Source organism: Mustelus asterias, chromosome 33 (genome assembly GCF_964213995.1).
Source record: "Mustelus asterias chromosome 33, sMusAst1.hap1.1, whole genome shotgun sequence".
NCBI lineage: Eukaryota > Metazoa > Chordata > Chondrichthyes > Carcharhiniformes > Triakidae > Mustelus > Mustelus asterias.
In genome coordinates, this window is record NC_135833.1 from 2,632,773 (window position 1) to 2,657,284 (window position 24,512).

At 52.3% G+C, this 24,512-nt stretch overlaps 1 protein-coding gene across 2 annotated transcripts in view; it reads left to right on the plus strand.

Moving 5' to 3' along the window:
* Positions 1 to 24,512, plus strand: part of ltbp3 (latent transforming growth factor beta binding protein 3) — a 238,262-nt gene that overhangs the window by 131,814 nt on the left and 81,936 nt on the right. For both annotated transcript variants that reach the window (XM_078200930.1, XM_078200931.1), the window contains exons 5-6: positions 12,493 to 12,576; positions 15,264 to 15,386. In XM_078200930.1, the coding sequence (XP_078057056.1) occupies positions 12,493 to 12,576; positions 15,264 to 15,386 (207 nt within the window). The remainder of the gene's footprint in view (positions 1 to 12,492; positions 12,577 to 15,263; positions 15,387 to 24,512) is intronic.

The window sequence follows — 24,512 nt, forward strand, 5'->3', positions numbered from 1 at the left end:
TTGGACGGGTTCATGGATGAGAGGGGTGTGGAGGGATATGGTCCAAGTGCAGGTCAGTGGGACTAGGCATAAAATGGTTCGGCGCAGACAAGAAGGGCCAAGGGGCCTGTTTCTGAGCTGTAATTTTCTATGGTTCTATGAGGGGTGTGGGGAATATCAGTGTTACAGTGAGGGGTGTGGCGTATATCAGTGTTGCATTGAGGGGTGTGGGGTATATCAGAGATTGTTACAGTGAGGGGTGTGGGGAATATCAGTGTTACAGTGAGGGGTGTGGCGTATATCAGTGTTACAGTGAGGAGTGTGGGGTGTATCAGTGTTACAGTGAGGGGTGTGGGGTATATCAGTGTTACAGTGAGGGGTGTGCGGTATTTCAGAGAGTGTTACAGTGTGTGGTATATCAGAGAGTGTTACAGTGAGGGGTATGAGGTATATCAGAGAGTGTTACAGTGAGGGGTGTGGGGTGTATCAGTGTTACAGTGAGGGGTGTGGGGTATATCAGTGTTACAGTGAGGAGTGTGCGGTATTTCAGAGAGTGTTACAGTGAGGGGTGTGGGGTATATCAGAGAGTGTTACAGTGAGGGGTGTGGGGTATATCAGAGAGTGTTACAGTGAGGGGTGTGGGGTATATCAGAGAGCGTTACAGTGAGGGGTGTGGGGTATATCAGAGAGTGTTACAGTGAGGGGTGTGGAGGGATATGGTCCAAGTGCAGGTCAGTGGAACGAGGCATAAAATGGTTCGGCGCAGACAAGAAGGGCCAAAAGGCCTGTTTCTGAGCTGTAATTTTCTATGGTTCTATGGTTCTAAGCCTCCTTCGTAGCTCTCCCTGAGGCGCCTCATATTGTTTATTGAGCGTGTGGACGGCACGGTTGCACAGTGGTTAGCGCTGCTGTCTCACAGCACCAGGGACCCGGGTTCGATTCCCGGCTTGGGTCACTGTCTGTGCGGAGTCTGCACGTTCTCCCCGTGTCTGCGTGGGTTTCCTCCGGGTGCTCCGGTCTCCTCCCACAGTCCCGAGAGACGTGCTGGTTAGGGTGTATTAGCCGTGCTAAATTCTCCCTCAGTGTAACCCGAACAGGAGTGTGGCGACTAGGGGGTTTTCACAGTAACTTCATTGCAGTGTTAATGTAAGCCGAAGTGTGACAGTAGAGAATTCAGTTGGTGTTGCCTCCTCCCCACGCCTCATCACTGCCCCTTGATTCCATTCGAGTTCACAGAGAGGGGTCGAGAGCGGGGGCAATTGGGCAACTGGTTTATGAGGCCCTCACCCTCACATCGAACAGCACAGGACCTCACGGGAGAGGAACAGGCCATTAGGCCCATGCTGGTGTTCCTGCTGCATTTTGACCTCTCCCTCAACCCTCGCCATCCAAATCTGTCAACATAACCCGTCTCCCTCCCATAATATCGACACTATTCACTTCGCGCACTCCCCACGGCAGCGAGTCCCACATTCTCCCCCACTCCCCGTGGGAGCGAGTCCCACATTCTCCCCCACTCCCCGTGGGAGTGAGTCCCACATTCTCCCCCACTCCCCATGGGAGCGAGTCCCACATTCTCTCCCACTCCCCCGTGGGAGCGAGTCCCACATTTTCCCCCACTCCCCCCGTGGGAGCGAGTCCCACATTCTCCCCCACTCCCCCGTGGGAGCGAGTCCCACATTCTCCCCCACTCCCCCGTGGGAGCGAGTCCCACATTCTCCCCCACTCCCCCGTGGGAGCGAGTCCCACATTCTCCCCCACTCCCCATGGGAGCGAGTCCCACATTCTCTCCCACTCCCCCGTGGGAGCGAGTCCCACATTTTCCCCCACTCCCCCGTGGGAGCGGGTCCCACATTCTCTCCCACTCCCCCGTGGGAGCGAGTCCCACATTTTCCCCCACTCCCCCCGTGGGAGCGAGTCCCACATTCCCCCACTCCCACCGTGGGAGCGAGTCCCACATTCTCCCCACTCCTCCGTGGGAGCGAGTCCCACATTCTCCCCCACTCCCCCGTGGGAGCGAGTCCCACATTCTCCCCCACTCCCCCCGTGGGAGCGAGTCCCACATTCTCTCCCACTCCCCCCGTGGGAGCGAGTCCCACATTCTCCCCCACTCCCACCGTGGGAGCGAGTCCCACATTCTCCCCCACTCCCCCGTGGGAGCGGGTCCCACATTCTCTCCCACTCCCCCGTGGGAGCGAGTCCCACATTCTCCCCCACTCCCCCGTGGGAGCGAGTCCCACATTCTCCCCCACTCCCCCGTGGGAGCGGGTCCCACATTCCCCCCACTCCCCGTGGGAGCGAGTCCCACATTCTCCCCCACTCCCCCGTGGGAGCGAGTCCCACATTCTCCCCCACTCCCTATGGGAGCGAGTCCCACATTCTCCCCACTCCCCCGTGGGAGCGAGTCCCACATTCTCCCCACTCCCCCGTGGGAGCGAGTTCCACATTCTCCCCCACTCCCCCCGTGGGAGCGAGTCCCACATTCTCTCCCACTCCCCATGGCAGCGAGTCCCACATGCTCCCCACTCCCCCCGTGGGGGCGAGTCCCACATTCCCCCCACTCCCACCGTGGGAGCAAGTCCCACATTCCCCCCACTCCCACCGTGGGAGCGAGCCCCACATTCTCCCCCCAACTCTTTGGGTAAAGAGGTTTCTCCTGAATTCCCTGATTGGGTCTCTCGGTGACTATCTGATGGTCTCCAGCTTATGTTCTTCCCCAGGAGAGGAAACATTCTCTCTGTCTCCGCTCTCTCAAAACCTTTCAGAATTTGAAAGGCCGCTATTCGGTCACTCCTAAGCCTTCTTTCACCAAGAGAGAAGAGACACAACCTGTCTACCCACTCCCTGGGGGGGGGGAAACCTCACAGTTCCTGTCCTGGTAAATTAATTTCTCATCCTCTCTGACACCTCTGTATCTTTTTCTATAAATATGGCGACCGGAGCTGTTAACTGTGCTCCAAGTGTGGTCAAAACTTGCATGGAACCTTACTTCGTTAGAATATACAAACAAATGCTTGCATGGTCGAAACAAGTTTACACCAGAGGAAGACAGGCTTATGTAGGGACACTTGGGAACATAAGAACCAGGAGCAGGAGGAGGCCATCTGGCCCCTCGAGCCTGCTCCGCCATTCAATAAGATCATGGCTGACCTTTTCGTGGACTCAGCTCCACTTACCCGCCCGCTCACCATAACCCTTAATTCCTTTACTGTTCAAAAATCTATCTATCCTTGCCTTAAAAACATTCAACGAGGTAGCCTCAACTGCTTCATTGGGCAGGGAATTCCACAGATTCACAACCCTTTGTGTGAAGAAGTTCCTCCTCAACTCAGTCCTAAATCTGCTCCCCTTTATTTTGAGGCTATGCCCCCTAGTTCTACCCGCCAGTGGAAACAACTTCCCTGCTTCTATCTTATCTATTCCCCTCATAATCTTATATGTTTCGATAAGATCTCCCCCTCATTCTTCTGAATTGCAATGAGTATAGCCCCAGTCTACTCAGTCTCTCCTCATAAGCCAACCCTCTCAACTCTGGAATCAACCTAGTGAATCTCCTCTGCACCCCCTCCAGTGCCAGTGTATCCTTTCTCAAGTAAGGAGACCAAAACTGTACACAGTACTCCAGGTGTGGCCTCGCCGGCACCTTATACAGCTGCAACATAACCTCGCTGTTTTTAAACTCCATCCCTCCAGCAATGAAGGACAAAGTTCCATTTGCCTTTTTAATTACCTGCTGCACCTGCAAACCAACTCCTTGAGATTCCTGCACAAGGACACCCAGGTCCCTCTGCACAGCAGCATGCTGCAATTTTTTACCATTTAAATAATAGTCAATTTTGCTGTTATTCCGACCAAAATGGATGACCTCACATTTACCAACATTGTACGCCATCTGCCAGACCCTCGCCCACTCACTTAGACTATCTATATCCCTTTGCAGACTTTCAGCGTCCTCTGCGCACTTTGCTCTGCCACCCATCTTAGTGTCATCTGTGAATTTTGACACCCTACACTTGGGTCCCCAACTCCAAATCATCTATGTAAATCGTAAACAATTGCGGTCCCAACACTGATCCCTGAGGCACACCACTAGTCACTGATCGCCAACCAGAATAACACCCATTTACCCCCATCACTTGGAAGTTACACTTCAAGTCACTCACCATTTTCCATGGAAATATATCGGCCGTTCCGTTCACTGTCGTTGGGGTCAAAATCCTGGAACTCCCTGCCGAAGACCACATTGTCTAAGGTTCAAGAAGGCAGCTCACCTCCACCTGCTTCATTCGTGGGACATGGGCGTCGCTGGCTGGGCCCAGCATTTATTGCCCATCCCTTGAGAAGGTGGTGGTGAGCTGCCATCTTGAATCGCTGCAGTCCTCGTGCTGTGGGTTTACAACTGAGTGGTTTGCTAGGGCCATTTCTGAGGGCAGTTGAGAGTCACCCACAGTGATCTGATTTGATTTGATTTGATTTATTATTGTCACATGTATTGGGATACAGCGAAAAGTATTGTTTCTGGCGCGCTGTACAGACAAAGCATACCGTTCATAGAGAAGGAAAGGAGAGGGTGCAGAATGTAGTGTTACAGTCACAGCTAAGGTGTAGAGAAAGATCAACTTAATGCGAGGTAGGTCCATTCAAAAGTCTGACGGCAGCAGGGAAGAAGCTGTTCTTGAGTCGGTCGGTACGTGACCTCAGACCTTTGTATCTTTTCCCCGAAGGAAGGAAGTGGAAGAGAGAATGTCCGGGGGTGCGTGGGGGTCCTTGATTATGCTGGCTGCTTTTCCCGATGTGGAGATGCCGGCGTTGGACTGGGGTGAACACAGTAAGAGTTTTAACAACACCAGGTTAAAGTCCAACAGGTTTATTTAATAAACCTGTTGGACTTTAACCTGGTGTTGTTAAAACTCTTACTGTGCTTTTCCCGAGGCAGCGGGGAGTCAATGGATGGGAGGCTGGTTTGCGTGATGGATTGGGGCTACATTCACGACCTTTTGTAGTTCCTTGCGGTCTTGGGCAGAGCAGGAGCCCATACCAAGCTGTGATACAACCAGAAAGAATGCTTTCTATGGGGCATCTGTAAAAGTTGGTGAAAGTCGTAGTGGACATGCCAAATTTCTTTAGTCTTCTGAGAAAGTAGAGGCATTGGTGGGGCTTTCTTAGCTATAGTGTTGACATGGGGGGACCAGGACAGGATGTTGGTGATCTGGACACCTAAAAACTTGAAGCTCTCGACCCTTTCTACTTCGTCCCCGTTGATGTAGACAGGGGCATGTTCTCCTTTACGCTTCCTGAAGTCGATGACAATCTCCTTTGTTTTGTTGACATTGAGGGAGAGATTATTGTTGCCGCACCAGTTCACCAGATTCTCTATCTCATTCCTGTACTCTGTCTCGTCATTGTTTGAGATCCGACCCACTACGGTGGTGTCATCAGCAAACATTGCTGTGGCTCTGGAGTCACATGTGGGCCAGACCGGGTAAGGACAGCAGATTTCCTTCCCTAAAGGGACATTAGTGAACCAGATGGGTTTTTCCGACAATCGACAATGGTTTCATGGTCATCAGTAGATTCTTCTTAGAATCCTACAGTGCAGAAGGAGGCTATTCGACCCATTGAGTCTGCACCAACCACAATCCCTCCCAGATACTCATTCCAGATATTTTTTATTGAATTCAAATTCCGCCGTGGCGGGATTCGAACCTGGGTTCCCCAGAACATTAGCTGAGTTTCTGGATTAATAGTCCAGCGATAATACCACTGGGCCATCACCTCCCCCATCGTCTGCTCCCTCAGGGCGAGGGTTGAGTTGGTCCATTCGCTGCAGTTGCTTCCAACTGGCACACGCGTAGCATTGGCAACAAGACAAGAAAGGCCCGGACAGCTGCTTGCAAAGGGGGCGAATTCCCAAGCGAACAAGTCATGGTGTTGCCGCGACCATTCGATGTAAGTACTGGAAGGGAATAAGAGGGGGAGAAAAGATCAGGTTTGCGCTCTGTGAGCGGAGGAAGAGACATCCAGTTTGGAGGGGTAGTTAACTGGCCAACCACGGCCAGGGGAAGAGCTGGCTGCCTCCATCCTTACATAACAAGCCCGACACCAGGTTCAGATAAGGTAACGAAATCGGAAAACTCTTCCCATTATCTGACGGCCCGAGGAATGCCAGGCACGGATTTAAGGTTTGTTTTTAATGGGCAACAGATGCAAGGGAATGCGAAGAACTATCTATCTTCGCGATGAGCGTCTTCACGCGTCGGACACCCTCAGGTTGGGTCCCATGGCCAAGTTAACCGTCTGCGCTTATTAGTTACCAGAACGGTGTACACACCTCCGGTGACGGGTTCCAGCTCGGAGCTATATTACATGCTTCATTGTACACATGTCTCTGTCCACCGCGAGACTGAACCTCAGCGGCAGGTCATGTGCTCCCTTACATCACTGTGTGGGCGGTACCGTACTCAGTCCCACCCTGATACTACACCGACTGCCCCCAACCGAGTCCTTCTCGCATGTATTTTAATTCATTTGAGTTTATACAATGTATTTACATTGTTATTCGGACAACCCCTCCTCAGCACTGATCCTCCCACAGTGCGGCACTCCCTCAGCACTGATCCTCCCACAGTGCGGCGCTCCCTCAGCACCGACCCTCCCACAGTGCGGCGCTCCCTCAGCACTGACCCTCCCACAGTGCGGCGCTCCCTCAGCAGTGACCCTCCCACAGTGCGGCGCTTCCTCAGCACTGAGCCTCCCACAGTGCGGCGCTCCCTCAGCACTGATCCTCCCACAGTGCGGCGCTCCCTCAGGACTGACCCTCCCACAGTGCGGCGCTCCCTCAGCACTGATCCTCCCACAGTGCGGCGCTCCCTCAGTACGGACCCTCCCACAGTGCGGCACTCCCTCAGCACTGATCCTCCCACAGTGCGGCGCTCCCTCAGTACTGATCCTCCCACAGTGCGGCGCTCCCTCAGCAGTGACCCTCCCACAGTGCGGCGCTTCCTCAGCACTGAGCCTCCCACAGTGCGGCACTCCCTCAGCAGTGACCCTCCCACAGTGCGGCGCTTCCTCAGCACTGAGCCTCCCACAGTGCGGCGCTTCCTCAGCACTGAGCCTCCCACAGTGCGGCGCTCCCTCAGCACTGATCCTCCCACAGTGCGGCGCTCCCTCAGGACTGACCCTCCCACAGTGCGGCACTCCCTCAGCACTGACCCTCCCACAGTGCGGCGCTCCCTCAGCACTGACCCTCCCACAGTGCGGCGCTCCCACAGCACCGACCCTCCCCCAGTGTGGTGCTCCCTCAGCACTGACCCTCCCACAGTGCGGCGCTCCCTCAGCACTGATCCTCCCACAGTGCGGCGCTCCCTCAGTACGGACCCTCCCACAGTGCGGCACTCCCTCAGCACTGATCCTCCCACAGTGCGGCGCTCCCTCAGTACTGATCCTCCCACAGTGCGGCGCTCCCTCAGTACTGACCCTCCCACAGTGCGGCGCACCCTCAGTACTGATCCTCCCACAGTGCGGCGCTCCCTCAGCACTGACCCTCCCACAGTGCGGCACTCCCTCAGCACTGACCCTCCCACAGTGCGGCGCTCCCTCAACACTGACCCTGCGACAGTGCGGCACTCCCTCAGCACTGACCCTCCCACAATGCGGCACTCCCTCAGCACTGACCCTCCCACAGTGCGGCGCTCCCTCAGCACTGATCCTCCCACAGTGCGGCGCTCCCTCAGCACTGATCCTCCCACAGTGCGGCGCTCCCTCAGCACTGACCCTCCCACAGTGCGGCACTCCCTCAGCACTGGCCCTCTGGCAGTGCGGCACTCCCTCAGCACTGACCCTCCCACAGTGCCGCACTCTCTCAGCACTGACCCTCTGACAGTGTGGCGCTCCCTCAGCACTGACCCTCCTACAATGCGGCACTCCCTCAGCACTGACCCTCCCACAGTGCGGCGCTCCTTCAGCATTGACCCTCCCACAGTGCGGCACTCCCTCAACACTGACCCTCCCACAGTGCGGCGCTCCCTCAACACTGACCCTGCGACAGTGCGGCACTCCCTCAGCACTGACCCTCCCACAATGCGGCACTCCCTCAGCACTGACCCTCTCACTGTGCGGCACTCCTTCAGCACTGACCCTCCCACAGTGCGGCACTCCCTCAGCACTGACTCTCCCACAGTGTGGCGCTCCCTCAGCACTGATCCCCCCACAGAGCGGCACTCCCTCAGCACTGACCCTCCCACAGAGCGGCGCTCCCTCAGCACTGATCCCCCCACAGTGCGGCACTCCCTCAGCACTGACCCTCTGACTGTGCGGCACTCCCTCAGCACTGGCCCTCTGGCAGTGCGGCGCTCCCTCAGCAGTGACCCTCTGACAGTGCGGCACTCCCTCAGCACTGACCCTCCCACAATGCGGCACTCCCTCAGCACTGACCCTCCGACAGTGCGGCACTCCCTCAACACTGACCCTCCCACAGTGCGGCGCTCCCTCAGCACTGACCCTCCCACAATGCGGCACTCCCTCAGCACTGACCCTCCGACAGTGCGGCACTCCCTCAGCACTGACCCTCCCACAGTGCGGCGCTCCCTCAGCACTGACCCTCCCACAGTGCGGCACTCCCTCAGCACTGACCCTCCCACAGTGCGGCGCTCCCTCAGCACTGACCCTCCCACAGTGCGGCGCTCCCTCAGCACTGACCCTGGGCAATGTCGTGCTGGCTTTTAGACATGAGTATCTGGAGCAGGAGTGGAGGATGGAAGTGAAGGCCCCCCCCCCCCCCCCCCGCCCCACTCTGCCGCACTGTCACAGGGTGGCGGGGGAAGGAGGGGAATCTCGGTGAATTCTTTAACTGGCGTCCTGCCCTGATTGGAGATAGTGTCTGCTGGTTTCGCTCAGTCAAAGCTTGAGATTACAATTGTTTTCCAGCCTGTGAAACCAGCTGGTAAAAATACAGAAAGGCAGAGCCAGAGGGAGTGGGTGTGAGGCCTGAGTTGGGAACGCAGCCCCTGGCTTCGAGCCACCGCGAAGGCCTTTTCATGGCCTATTGGCTGCTGTCTCTCCCAGCAGTGCAACATCCTTTCACTTTGTTGGCCCAAGTGGATGTTTTCTCAGCCGCACCTGGGGCCCTGTCCTCTTTTCCACTCACAGACTCCCCGCCAGGGCCGAAAGCAAATCCTGTGTGGCCCCGACCAGCATAGGCCTTTGTCGACGGGAAATCTCTGGCCTCCCCATGAGGGGGGGCCTCCCTACACGTCCCTGAAACCCCCCTGTAGGGCGGCACGGTGGCACAGTGGGTTAGCACTGCTGCCTCACAGCGCCAGGGACCCGGGTTCGATTCACGGCTCGGGTCACTGTCTGTGTGGAGTCTGCACGTTCTCCCCGTGTCTGCGTGGGTTTTCCCCGGGTGCTCCGGTTTCCTCCCACAGTCCGAAAGATGTGCGGGTTAGGGGGATTGGCCATGCTAAATTGCCCCTTAGTGTCCAAAGATGTGCGGGTTCGGTGGATTAGCCGTGCTAAATTGCCCCTCAGTGTCCAAAGATGTGCCGGTTAGGTGGATTGGCCATGCTAAATTGCCCCTTAGTGTCCAAAGATGTGCAGGTTAGGTGGATTGGCCATGCTAAATTGCCCCTTAGTGTCCAAAGATGTGCAGGTTAGGTGGATTGGCCATGCTAAATTGCCCCTTAGTGTCCAAAGATGTGTGGGTTAGAGGGATCAGTGGGGTAAATATGTGGGGCTACGGGGAAAGGGCTAGATGGGATTCTTGTCGGTGCAGACTCAATGGGCTGAATGGCCTCCGTCTGCATTGTTCGGATTCTGTGATTCTATGAAAGCATACCGTTCATAGAGAAGGAAAGGAGAGAGTGCGGAATGTAGTGTCACAGTCATAGCTAGGGTGTAGAGAAAGATCAACTTAATGCGAGGTAGGCCCATTCAAAAGTCTGACAGCAGCAGGGAAGAAGCTGTTCTTGAGTCGGTCGGTACGTGACCTCAGACTTTTGTATCTTTTTCCTGACGGAAGAAGGTGGAAGAGAGAATGTCCGGGGGTGCGTGGGGGTCCTTAATTATGCTGGCTGCTTTTCCCCGAGGCAGCGGGAAGTGTAGACAGAGTCAATGGATGGGAGGCTGGTTTGCGTGATGGGACTGGGCTACATTCATGACCTTTTGTAGTTCCTTGCGGTCTTGGGCAGAGCAGGAGCCCCATACCAAGCTGTGATACAACCAGAAAGAATGCTTTCTATGGTGCATCTGTAAAAGTTGGTGAGAGTCGTAGCTGACATGCCAAATTTCCTTTAGTCTTCTGAGAAAGTAGAGGCATTGGGGGGCTTTCTTAACTATAGTGTCGGCGTGGGGGAGACCAGGACAGGTTGTTGGTGATCTGGACACCTAAAAACTTGAAGCTCTCGCCCATTCACAGTAACTTCATTGCAGTGTTAATGTAAGCCAAGGGCAGCACGGTGGCACAGCGGGTTAGCACTGCTGCCTCACAGCGCCAGGGACCCGGGTTCGATTCCCGGCTTGGGTCACTGTCTGTGTGGTGTTTGCACGTTCTCCCCGTGTCTGCGTGGGTTTCCTCCGGGTGCTCCGGTTTCCTCCCACAGTCTGAAAGACGTGCTGGTTCGGTGCTAAATTCTCCCTCAGTGTAACCCGAACAGCCGGAGTGTAGTGACTGGGGGATTTTCACAGTAACTTCATTGCAGTGTTAATGTAAGCCGACTTGTGACTAATAAATAAAGATTAAACTTTAAGTAGAAGCGTTGTTGGGCTTTCTTATCTATAGCGTCAGCGTGGAGGGACCAGGACTGGTTGTTGGTGATAAACAAAGAACAAAGAACAATACAGCACAGGAACAGGCCCTTCGGCCCTCCAAGCCCATGCCGCTCCCTGGTCCAAACTAGACCATTCTTTTGTATCCCTCCATTCCCACTCCATTCATGTGGCTATCTAGATAAGTCTTAAACGTTCCCAGTGTGTCCGCCTCCACCACCTTGCCCGGCAGCGCATTCCAGGCCCCCACCACCCTCTGTGTAAAATACGTCCTTCTGATATCCGTGTTAAACCTCCCCCCGCCCCTCACCTTGAACCTATGACCCCTCGTGAACGTCACCACCGACCTGGGAAAAAGCTTCCCACCGTTCACCCTATCTATGCCTTTCATAATTTTATACACCTCTATTAGGTCATCCCTCATCCTCCGTCTTTCCAGTGAGAACAACCCCAGTTTACCCAATCTCTCCTCATAACTAAGGCCTTCCATACCAGGCAACATCCTGGTAAACCTCCTCTGCACTCTCTCTAAAGCCTCCACGTTCTTCTGGTAGTGTGGCGACCAGAACTGGGCGCAGTATTGTCTCCAGAACCCCCACAACCTGCCTGGATGTGCAAAATCTCGATGTGGAGATGCCGGCGTTGGACTGGGGTAAACACAGTAAGAAGTTTAACAACACCAGGTTAAAGTCCAACAGGTTTATTTGGTAGCAAAAGCCACACAAGCTTTCGGAGCTCTAAGCCCCTTCTTCAGGTGAGTGGGAATTCTGTTCACAAACAGAGCATATAAAGACACAAACTCAATTTACATGAATAATGGTTGGAATGCGAATACTTACAACGAATCAAGTCTTTAAGAAACAAAACAATGTGAGTGGAGAGAGCATCAAGACAGGCTAAAAAGATGTGTATTGTCTCCAGACAAGACAGCCAGTGAAACTCTGCAGGTCCACGCAACTGTGGGGGTTACAAATAGTGTGACATGAACCCAATATCCCGGTTGAGGCCGTCCTCGTGTGTGCGGAACTTGGCTATCAGTTTCTGCTCAGCGACTCTGCGCTGTCGTGTGTTGCGAAGGCCGCCTTGGAGAACGCTTACCCGAATATCAGAGGCCGAATGCCCGTGACCGCTGAAGTGCTCCCCAACAGGAAGAGAACAGTCTTGCCTGGCGATTGTCGAGCGGTGTTCATTCTCACCAGCTGTACTGTCTGGAGACAATACACATCTCTTTAACCTGTGCTTGATGCTCCCTCCACTCACATTGTCTGTACCTTTAAGACTTGATTAGCTGTAAAGACTCACATTCCAATCATTATTCATGTAAATTGAGTTTGTGTCTTTGTGCCCTGTTTGTGATCAGAACTCCCACCCACCTGACGAAGGGACAGCCTGTTCCGAAAGCTCGTGGCTTTTGCTACCAAATAAACTTGTAGGACTTTAACCTGGTGTTGCAAGACTCCTTACTCTGTTGGTCTTTACCTGGTAGCAAAAGCCACACAAGCTTTCGGAGCTCCAACTTGGAGCTCCGAAAGCTTGTGTGGCTTTTGCTACCGAATAAACCTGTTGGACTTTAACCTGGTGTTGTGAGACTTCTTACTGTGTTTACCCCAGTCCAACGCCGGCATCTCCACATCAGGTCTTTACCTGGCCAGAGATTGCTGGACATGTTAAGCGGGTCACTCAGCATCTGTGGAGAGAGGAACAAGAGTCGCGGACATGAAATTGAACCCATCCTTTTTCCCTCCTCAGACTTGGCTGATCCAAAGACCGGAATCGTGGGTGGAATGGAATGTCCTCAGGGGCACAAGAGACTCAACAGCACCCACTGCCAGGGTAAGTGCCTTGTCCCAGCATGTCAGATCCTCCGCCTGTGCTGAGATAAGCTAACCACCCATTCCCTGGGGAGGAGGAGGGGAAGGGGGAGTTGGCAGGGTTATCGGGGAAGTGGGGGGCAGGTGGGAATATTGGATTGAGGTTATCTATCTCCTGTCCCATAACCAAACGCACGCAGGGGATAAAATACTGGAATTGCGAAGCGATAATAAAGACTGTCGCGAGGACCTCGCCAAAGCACCTTACAGACAGAGAGCTTGAAGGGTATTCACTGCCGGAGTATAGAGAACGCGGCAACCGATTTGTGTACATGTGGGGCGGCACGGCGGGTTAGCGCTGCTGCCTCACAGCGCCAGGGACCCGGGTTCGATTCCCGGCTCGGGTCACTGTCTGTGCGGAGTTTGCACGTTCTCCCCGTGTCTGCGTGGGTTTCCTCCGGGTGCTCCGGTTTCCTCCCACAGTCCGAAAGATGTGCGGGTTAGGTGGATTGGCCGTGCTAAATTGCCCCTTAGTGTTCAAAGATGTGCAGGTTAGGTGGATTGGCCGTGCTAAATTGCCCCTTAGTGTTCAAAGATGTGTAGGTTAGGTGGATTGGCCGTGCTAAATTGCCCCTTAGTGTTCAAAGATGTGCAGGTTAGGTGGATTGGCCGTGCTAAATTGCCCCTTAGTGTTCAAAGATGTGCAGGTTAGGTGGATTGGCCATGCTAAATTGCCCCTTAGTGTTCAAAGATGTGTAGGTTAGGTGGATTGGCCATGCTAAATTGCCCCTTAGTGTCCAAAGATGTGTAGGTTAGGTGGATTGGCCGTGCTAAATTGCCCCTTAGTGTTCAAAGATGTGTAGGTTAGGTGGATTGGCCGTGCTAAATTGCCCCTTAGTGTTCAAAGATGTGCAGGTTAGGTGGATTGGCCGTGCTAAATTGCCCCTTAGTGTTCAAAGATGTGCAGGTTAGGTGGATTGGCCATGCTAAATTGCCCCTTAGTGTTCAAAGATGTGTAGGTTAGGTGGATTGGCCATGCTAAATTGCCCCTTAGTGTCCAAAGATGTGTAGGTTAGGTGGATTGGCCGTGCTAAATTGCCCCTTAGTGTTCAAAGATGTGTAGGTTAGGTGGATTGGCCGTGCTAAATTGCCCCTTAGTGTTCAAAGATGTGCAGGTTAGGTGGATTGGCCGTGCTAAATTGCCCCTTAGTGTTCAAAGATGTGCAGGTTAGGTGGATTGGCCGTGCTAAATTGCCCCTTAGTGTTCAAAGATGTGCAGGTTAGGTGGATTGGCCATGCTAAATTGCCCCTTAGTGTTCAAAGATGTGCAGGTTAGGTGGATTGGCCGTGCTAAATTGCCCCTTATTGGGAGGAAATCGGAGCACCCGGAGGAAACCCATGCTGACACGGGGAGGACGTGCAGAGTTCTCACAGACAGTGACCCAAGCCGGGAATCGAACCCGGGTCCCTGTGAGGCCGCAGTGCTAACCCACTGTGCCACCCCTCAGTAAATATGCTGCGGTAACTCGGGGCAGAATATGCTGTAAAATAATGATGGATTTTTCTCCCTCTGTCACCCACTCTCCCTCTTTCTGTTTCCCCCTCTCTTACCCGCTCGTTCGCTCTCTCTCACTCTCACCTCCTCCCTCTCTCTGTCTTTCTCCTGACGTCTCTGTTCCGCTTTCTCTCTCTGTCCCTTTTTCTCTGTCCCCCTTTCGTTTCATCTTCTCTTTCTCTGTCTTGCTCTGTTTCTCTCTGTCCCTCTCTCTCTGCCTCTCTCTATCTCTCTCTCTCTCTCTCTTGCTCGCTCACTCTCCCTCTCTCTGTATCTCTCTCTGCCTCACTTTGTTTCTCTCACTCTCTCTCTGTCCCTTGATCTCTGTCTCTCTCTGTCTCTCTCTGTCTCTCTCTCTCTGTCCCTCGATCTCTGTCTCTCTATCTCTGTCTCACTGTGTGCGTCTCTCTCCCTCTGTCTCTCTGTCTCGCTCTCTGTCTCGCTCTCTCTCTCTCTGTCTCTCTCTCTCTCTGTCACTCTCTCTGTCTCTCTCTCTGTTTCTCTCTGTCTCTCTCTGTCTCTCTCACTGTCTCTCTCTCTCTGCCCCTCTCTCTCTCTCTGCCTCTCTCTCTCTATCTGTCTCTCTGTCTCTCTCTCTGTCTCTCTCTCTCTCTCTCTGTCTCTCTCTGTCTCTCTCTCTGTCTCTCTCTCTCTCTGTCACTCTCTCTGTCTCGCTCTTACTCTGTCTCTATCTATCTGAGTCTCTCTCCCTCTCCCTCTCTCTCTCTCTGTCTCTCTCTGTATTTCCCTCTCTCTCCCTGTCACTCTCTCTCTCTGTCTCGTTCTTACTCTGTCTCTATCTGTCTCTCTCTCTCTGTCTCTCTCTCTCTCTCCCTCCCCCCCACTCTCTCTCTCCCCCTCTCTCTCTCTGTCTCCCTCTCTCTGTCTCTCTCTTCTCTATCCTCTCCCTCTCTCTCTGTCCCTCCCTCTCTCCCTCTCTCTCTCTCTGTCTCCCTCTCTCTGTCTCTCTCTCTCTCCTCTCTCCCTCCCTCTCTCTCTCTCTCTCTGTCCCTCCCTCTCTCTCTGTCCCTCTCTCTCTCTGTGTCTCTCTCTCTCTCTCTGTCTCTCTCTCTCTCTCTCCCTCTCTCTCTCTCCCTCTCTCTCTCTCCCTCTCTCTCTCTGTCTCCCTCCCTCTCTCTCGATGCACCATCCAGATATTAATGAGTGCCTGATTCAGGGGGTTTGCCAGAAGGCTGACTGTTTGAACACACAGGGGAGTTTCCGTTGTGCTTGTAAGCCGGGCTATGTGATGGGGCCATCGAGGACACACTGCATCGGTGAGTGCTGAGACCTATGGGTTGACAGACAGACGGGTCCTGACAGGGAGTGTGGCATCAGCCTGGTCACCGGCTCTGCTTCGAGGTAACGGATCAGAGGCAGACACCGGTAACGGCGCAGACCATTGCTGCAACAGGCAGAGAGGAGAGTGTTACAGTGAGGGGTGTGGGGTATATCAGTGTTACAGTGAGGGGTGTGGGGTATATCAGTGTTACAGTGAGGGGTGTGGGGTATATCAGAGTGTTACAGTGAGGGGTGTGGGGTATATCAGAGTGTTACAGTGAGGGGTGTGGGGTATATCAGAGTGTTACAGTGAGGGGTGTGGGCTATATCAGTGTTACAGTGAGGGGTGTGGGGTATATCAGTGTTACAGTGAGGGGTGTGGGGTATATCAGAGTGTTACAGTGAGGGGTGTGGGGTATATCAGAGTGTTACAGTGAGGGGTGTGGGGTATATCAGAGTGTTACAGTGAGGGGTGTGGGGTATATCAGAGTGTTACAGTGAGGGGTGTGGGGTATATCAGTGTTACAGTGAGGGGTGTGGGGTATATCAGTGTAACAGTGAGGGGTGCGGGGTATATCAGTGTTACAGTGAGGGGTGTGGGGTATATCAGTGTTACAGTGAGGGGTGTGGGGTATATCAGTGTTACAGTGAGGGGTGTGGGGTATATCAGTGTTACAGTGAGGGGTGTGGGGTATATCAGTGTTACAGTGAGGGGTGTGGGGTATATCAGTGTTACAGTGAGGGGTGTGGGATATATCAGAGAGTGTTACAGTGAGGGGTGTGGGGTATATCAGTGTTACAGTGAGGGGTGTGGGGTATATCAGAGAGTGTTACAGTGAGGGGTGTGGGGTATATCAGTGTTACAGTGAGGGGTGTGGGGTATATCAGTGTTACAGTGAGGGGTGCGGGGTATATCAGTGTTACAGTGAGGGGTGTGGGGTATATCAGTGTTACAGTGAGGGGTGTGGGGTATATCAGTGTTACAGTGAGGGGTGTGGGGATATATCAGTGTTACAGTGAGGGGTGTGGGGTATATCAGAGAGTGTTACAGTGAGGGGTGTGGGGTATATCAGAGAGTGTTACAGTGAGGGGTGTGGGGTATATCAGTGTTACAGTGAGGGGTGTGGGGTATATCAGTGTTACAGTGAGGGGTGTGGGGTATATCAGTGTTACAGTGAGGGGTGTGGGGTATATCAGTGTTACAGTGAGGGGTGTGGGGTATATCAGAGAGTGTTACAGTGAGGGGTGTGGGGTATATCAGAGAGTGTTACAGTGAGGGGTGTGGGGTATATCAGTGTTACAGTGAGGGGTGTGGGGTATATCAGTGTTACAGTGAGGGGTGTGGGGTATATCAGTGTTACAGTGAGGGGTGTGGGGTATATCAGTGTTACAGTGAGGGGTGTGGGGTATATCAGTGTTACAGTGAGGGGTGTGGGGTATATCAGTGTTACAGTGAGGGATGTGGGGTATATCAGTGTTACAGTGACGGGTGTGGGGTATATCAGTGTTACAGTGAGGGGTGTGAGGTATATCAGTGTTACAGTGAGGGGTGTGGGGTATATCAGTGTTACAGTGAGGGGTGTGGGGTATATCAGTGTTACAGTGAGGGGTGTGGGGTGTATCAGTGTTACAGTGAGGGGTGTGGGGTATATCAGAGAGTGTTACAGGGAGGGGTGTGGGGTATATCAGTGTAACAGTGAGGGGTGTGGGGTATATCAGTGTTACAGTGAGGGGTGTGGGGTATATCAGTGTAACAGTGAGGAGTGTGGGGTATATCAGTGTTACAGTGAGGGGTGTGGGGTATATCAGTGTTACAGTGAGGGGTGTGGGGTATATCAGTGTTACAGTGAGGGGTGTGGGGTATATCAGTGTTACAGTGAGGGGTGTGGGGTATATCAGTGTTACAGTGAGGGGTGTGGGGTATATCAGTGTTACAGTGAGGGGTGTGGGGTATATCAGTGTTACAGTGAGGGGTGTGGGGTATATCAGTGTTACAGTGAGGGGTGTGGGGTATATCAGTGTTACAGTGAGGGGTGTGGGGTATATCAGTGTTACAGTGAGGGGTGTGGGGTATATCAGTGTTACAGTGAGGGGTGTGGGGTATATCAGTGTAACAGTGAGGGGTGTGGGGTATATCAGTGTTACAGTGAGGGGTGTGGGGTATATCAGTGTTACAGTGAGGGGTGTGAGGTATATCAGTGTTACAGTGAGGAGTGTGAGGTATATCAGTGTTACAGTGAGGGGTGTGGGGTATATCAGTGTTACAGTGAGGGGTGTGAGGTATATCAGTGTTACAGTGAGGGGTGTGGGGTATATCAGTGTTACAGTGAGGGGTGTGAGGTATATCAGTGTTACAGTGAGGGGTGTGGGGTATATCAGTGTTACAGTGAGGGGTGTGAGGTATATCAGTGTTACAGTGAGGGGTGTGGGGTATATCAGTGTAACAGTGAGGGGTGTGGGGTATATCAGTGTTACAGTGAGGGGTGTGGGGTATATCAGTGTTACAGTGAGGGGTGTGAGGTATATCAGTGTTACAGTGAGGAGTGTGAGGTATATCAGTGTTACAGTGAGGGGTGTGGGGTATATCAGTGTTACAGTGAGGGGTGTGGGGTATATCAGTGTTACAGTGAGGGGTGTGGGGTATATCAGTGTTACAGTGAGGGGTGTGGGATATATCAGTGTTACAGTGAGGGGTGTGAGGTATATCAGTGTTACAGTGAGGGGTGTGGGGTATATCAGTGTTACAGTGAGGGGTGTGGGGTATATCAGAGAGTGTTACAGTGAGGGGTGTGGGGTATATCAGTGTTACAGTGAGGGGTGTGGGGTATATCAGTGTTACAGTGAGGGGTGTGGGATATATCAGTGTTACAGTGAGGGGTGTGAGGTATATCAGTGTTACAGTGAGGGGTGTGGGATATATCAGTGTTACAGTGAGGGGTGTGGGGTATATCAGAGAGTGTTACAGTGAGGGGTGTGGGGTATATCAGTGTTACAGTGAGGGGTGTGGGGTATATCAGTGTTACAGTGAGGGGTGTGGGGTATATCAGAGAGTGTTACAGTGAGGGGTGTGGGGTATAGCAGTGTTACAGTGAGGGGTGTGGGGTATATCAGTGTTACAGTGAGGGGTGTGGGGTATATCAGTGTTACAGTGAGGGGTGTGGGATATATCAGTGTTACAGTGAGGGGTGTGAGGTATATCAGTGTTACAGTGAGGGGTGTGGGATATATCAGTGTTACAGTGAGGGGTGTGAGGTATATCAGTGTTACAGTGAGGGGTGTGTGATATATCAGTGTTACAGTGAGGGGTGTGAGGTATATCAGTGTTACAGTGAGGGGTGTGGGATATATCAGTGTTACAGTGAGGGGTGTGGGGTATATCAGTGTTACAGTGAGGGGTGTGGGATATATCAGTGTTACAGTGAGGGGTGTGAGGTATATCAGTGTTACAGTGAGGGGTGTGGGATATATCAGTGTTACAGTGAGGGGTGTGAGGTATATCAGTGTTACAGTGAGGGGTGTGGGATATATCAGAGAGTGTTACAGTGAGGGGTGTGGGGTATATCAGTGTTACAGTGAGGGGTGTGGGGTATATCAGAGAGTGTTACAGTGAGGGGTGTGGGGTATATCAGTGTTACAGTGAGGGGTGTGGGGTATATCAGTGTTACAGTGAGGGGTGCGGGGTATATCAGTGTAACAGTGAGGGGTGTGGGGTATATCAGTGTTACAGTGAGGGGTGTGGGGTATATCAGTGTTACAGTGAGGGGTGTGGGGTATATCAGTGTTACAGTGAGGGGTGTGGGGTATATCAGTGTTACAGTGAGGGGTGTGGGGTATATCAGAGAGTGTTACAGTGAGGGGTGTGGGGTATATCAGAGAGTGTTACAGTGAGGGGTGTGGGGTATATCAGTGTTACAGTGAGGGGTGTGGGGTATATCAGTGTTACAGTGAGGGGTGTGGGGTATATCAGTGTTACAGTGAGGGGTGTGGGGTATATCAGTGTTACAGTGAGGGGTGTGGGGTATATCAGAGAGTGTTACAGTGAGGGGTGTGGGGTATATCAGAGAGTGTTACAGTGAGGGGTGTGGGGTATATCAGTGTTACAGTGAGGGGTGTGGGGTATATCAGTGTTACAGTGAGGGGTGTGGGGTATATCAGTGTTACAGTGAGGGATGTGGGGTATATCAGCGTTACAGTGAGGGGTGTGGGGTATATCAGTGTTACAGTGAGGGGTGTGGGGTATATCAGTGTTACAGTGAGGGATGTGGGGTATATCAGTGTTACAGTGACGGGTGTGGGGTATATCAGTGTTACAGTGAGGGGTGTGAGGTATATCAGTGTTACAGTGAGGGGTGTGGGGTATATCAGTGTTACAGTGAGGGGTGTGGGGTATATCAGTGTTACAGTGAGGGGTGTGGGGTGTATCAGTGTTACAGTGAGGGGTGTGGGGTATATCAGAGAGTGTTACAGGGAGGGGTGTGGGGTATATCAGTGTAACAGTGAGGGGTGTGGGGTATATCAGTGTTATAGTGAGGGGTGTGGGGTATATCAGTGTAACAGTGAGGGGTGTGGGGTATATCAGTGTTACAGTGAGGGGTGTGGGGTATATCAGTGTTACAGTGAGGGGTGTGGGGTATATCAGTGTTACAGTGAGGGGTGTGGGGTATATCAGTGTTACAGTGAGGGGTGTGGGGTATATCAGTGTTACAGTGAGGGGTGTGGGGTATATCAGTGTTACAGTGAGGGGTGTGGGGTATATCAGTGTTACAGTGAGGGGTGTGGGGTATATCAGTGTTACAGTGAGGGGTGTGGGGTATATCAGTGTTACAGTGAGGGGTGTGGGGTATATCAGTGTTACAGTGAGGGGTGTGGGGTATATCAGTGTTACAGTGAGGGGTGTGGGGTATATCAGTGTAACAGTGAGGGGTGTGGGGTATATCAGTGTTACAGTGAGGGGTGTGGGGTATATCAGTGTTACAGTGAGGGGTGTGAGGTATATCAGTGTTACAGTGAGGAGTGTGAGGTATATCAGTGTTACAGTGAGGGGTGTGGGGTATATCAGTGTTACAGTGAGGGGTGTGAGGTATATCAGTGTTACAGTGAGGGGTGTGGGGTATATCAGTGTTACAGTGAGGGGTGTGAGGTATATCAGTGTTACAGTGAGGGGTGTGGGGTATATCAGTGTTACAGTGAGGGGTGTGAGGTATATCAGTGTTACAGTGAGGGGTGTGGGGTATATCAGTGTAACAGTGAGGGGTGTGGGGTATATCAGTGTTACAGTGAGGGGTGTGGGGTATATCAGTGTTACAGTGAGGGGTGTGAGGTATATCAGTGTTACAGTGAGGAGTGTGAGGTATATCAGTGTTACAGTGAGGGGTGTGGGGTATATCAGTGTTACAGTGAGGGGTGTGGGGTATATCAGTGTTACAGTGAGGGGTGTGGGGTATATCAGTGTTACAGTGAGGGGTGTGGGATATATCAGTGTTACAGTGAGGGGTGTGAGGTATATCAGTGTTACAGTGAGGGGTGTGGGGTATATCAGTGTTACGGTGAGGGGTGTGGGGTATATCAGAGAGTGTTACAGTGAGGGGTGTGGGGTATATCAGTGTTACAGTGAGGGGTGTGGGGTATATCAGTGTTACAGTGAGGGGTGTGGGATATATCAGTGTTACAGTGAGGGGTGTGAGGTATATCAGTGTTACAGTGAGGGGTGTGGGATATATCAGTGTTACAGTGAGGGGTGTGGGGTATATCAGAGAGTGTTACAGTGAGGGGTGTGGGGTATATCAGTGTTACAGTGAGGGGTGTGGGGTATATCAGTGTTACAGTGAGGGGTGTGGGGTATATCAGAGAGTGTTACAGTGAGGGGTGTGGGGTATATCAGTGTTACAGTGAGGGGTGTGGGGTATATCAGTGTTACAGTGAGGGGTGTGGGGTATATCAGTGTTACAGTGAGGGGTGTGGGATATATCAGTGTTACAGTGAGGGGTGTGAGGTATATCAGTGTTACAGTGAGGGGTGTGGGATATATCAGTGTTACAGTGAGGGGTGTGAGGTATATCAGTGTTACAGTGAGGGGTGTGGGATATATCAGTGTTACAGTGAGGGGTGTGAGGTATATCAGTGTTACAGTGAGGGGTGTGGGATATATCAGTGTTACAGTGAGGGGTGTGGGGTATATCAGTGTTACAGTGAGGGGTGTGGGATATATCAGTGTTACAGTGAGGGGTGTGAGGTATATCAGTGTTACAGTGAGGGGTGTGGGATATATCAGTGTTACAGTGAGGGGTGTGAGGTATATCAGTGTTACAGTGAGGGGTGTGAGGTATATCAGTGTTACAGTGAGGGGTGTGGGGTATATCAGTGTTACAGTGAGGGGTGTGAGGTATATCAGTGTTACAGTGAGGGGTGTGGGGTATATCAGTGTTACAGTGAGGGGTGTGAGGTATATCAGTGTTACAGTGAGGGGTGTGGGGTATATCAGTGTTACAGTGAGGGGTGTGGGATATATCAGTGTTACAGTGAGGGGTGTGAGGTATATCAGTGTTACAGTGAGGGGTGTGGGGTATATCAGTGTAACAGTGAGGGGTGTGGGGTATATCAGTGTTACAGTGAGGGGTGTGGGGTATATCAGTGTTACAGTGAGGGGTGTGAGGTATATCAGTGTTACAGTGAGGAGTGTGAGGTATATCAGTGTTACAGTGAGGGGTGTGGGGTATATCAGTGTTACAGTGAGGGGTGTGGGGTATATCAGTGTTACAGTGAGGGGTGTGGGGTATATCAGTGTTACAGTGAGGGGTGTGGGATATATCAGTGTTACAGTGAGGGGTGTGAGGTATATCAGTGTTACAGTGAGGGGTGTGGGGTATATCAGTGTTACAGTGAGGGGTGTGGGGTATATCAGAGAGTGTTACAGTGAGGGGTGTGGGGTATATCAGTGTTACAGTGAGGGGTGTGGGGTATATCAGTGTTACAGTGAGGGGTGTGGGATATATCAGTGTTACAGTGAGGGGTGTGAGGTATATCAGTGTTACAGTGAGGGGTGTGGGATATATCAGTGTTACAGTGAGGGGTGTGGGGTATATCAGAGAGTGTTACAGTGAGGGGTGTGGGGTATATCAGTGTTACAGTGAGGGGTGTGGGGTATATCAGTGTTACAGTGAGGGGTGTGGGGTATATCAGAGAGTGTTACAGTGAGGGGTGTGGGGTATAGCAGTGTTACAGTGAGGGGTGTGGGGTATATCAGTGTTACAGTGAGGGGTGTGGGGTATATCAGTGTTACAGTGAGGGGTGTGGGATATATCAGTGTTACAGTGAGGGGTGTGAGGTATATCAGTGTTACAGTGAGGGGTGTGGGATATATCAGTGTTACAGTGAGGGGTGTGAGGTATATCAGTGTTACAGTGAGGGGTGTGGGATATATCAGTGTTACAGTGAGGGGTGTGAGGTATATCAGTGTTACAGTGAGGGGTGTGGGATATATCAGTGTTACAGTGAGGGGTGTGGGGTATATCAGTGTTACAGTGAGGGGTGTGGGATATATCAGTGTTACAGTGAGGGGTGTGAGGTATATCAGTGTTACAGTGAGGGGTGTGGGATATATCAGTGTTACAGTGAGGGGTGTGAGGTATATCAGTGTTACAGTGAGGGGTGTGGGATATATCAGAGAGTGTTACAGTGAGGGGTGTGGGGTATATCAGTGTTACAGTGAGGGGTGTGGGGTATATCAGAGAGTGTTACAGTGAGGGGTGTGGGGTATATCAGTGTTACAGTGAGGGGTGTGGGGTATATCAGTGTTACAGTGAGGGGTGCGGGGTATATCAGTGTTACAGTGAGGGGTGTGGGGTATATCAGTGTTACAGTGAGGGGTGTGGGGTATATCAGTGTTACAGTGAGGGGTGTGGGGTATATCAGTGTTACAGTGAGGGGTGTGGGGTATATCAGTGTTACAGTGAGGGGTGTGGGGTATATCAGAGAGTGTTACAGTGAGGGGTGTGGGGTATATCAGAGAGTGTTACAGTGAGGGGTGTGGGGTATATCAGTGTTACAGTGAGGGGTGTGGGGTATATCAGTGTTACAGTGAGGGGTGTGGGGTATATCAGTGTTACAGTGAGGGGTGTGGGGTATATCAGTGTTACAGTGAGGGGTGTGGGGTATATCAGAGAGTGTTACAGTGAGGGGTGTGGGGTATATCAGAGAGTGTTACAGTGAGGGGTGTGGGGTATATCAGTGTTACAGTGAGGGGTGTGGGGTATATCAGTGTTACAGTGAGGGGTGTGGGGTATATCAGTGTTACAGTGAGGGATGTGGGGTATATCAGCGTTACAGTGAGGGGTGTGGGGTATATCAGTGTTACAGTGAGGGGTGTGGGGTATATCAGTGTTACAGTGAGGGATGTGGGGTATATCAGTGTTACAGTGACGGGTGTGGGGTATATCAGTGTTACAGTGAGGGGTGTGAGGTATATCAGTGTTACAGTGAGGGGTGTGGGGTATATCAGTGTTACAGTGAGGGGTGTGGGGTATATCAGTGTTACAGTGAGGGGTGTGGGGTGTATCAGTGTTACAGTGAGGGGTGTGGGGTATATCAGAGAGTGTTACAGGGAGGGGTGTGGGGTATATCAGTGTAACAGTGAGGGGTGTGGGGTATATCAGTGTTATAGTGAGGGGTGTGGGGTATATCAGTGTAACAGTGAGGGGTGTGGGGTATATCAGTGTTACAGTGAGGGGTGTGGGGTATATCAGTGTTACAGTGAGGGGTGTGGGGTATATCAGTGTTACAGTGAGGGGTGTGGGGTATATCAGTGTTACAGTGAGGGGTGTGGGGTATATCAGTGTTACAGTGAGGGGTGTGGGGTATATCAGTGTTACAGTGAGGGGTGTGGGGTATATCACTGTTACAGTGAGGGGTGTGGGGTATATCAGTGTTACAGTGAGGGGTGTGGGGTATATCAGTGTTACAGTGAGGGGTGTGGGGTATATCAGTGTTACAGTGAGGGGTGTGGGGTATATCAGTGTTACAGTGAGGGGTGTGGGGTATATCAGTGTAACAGTGAGGGGTGTGGGGTATATCAGTGTTACAGTGAGGGGTGTGGGGTATATCAGTGTTACAGTGAGGGGTGTGAG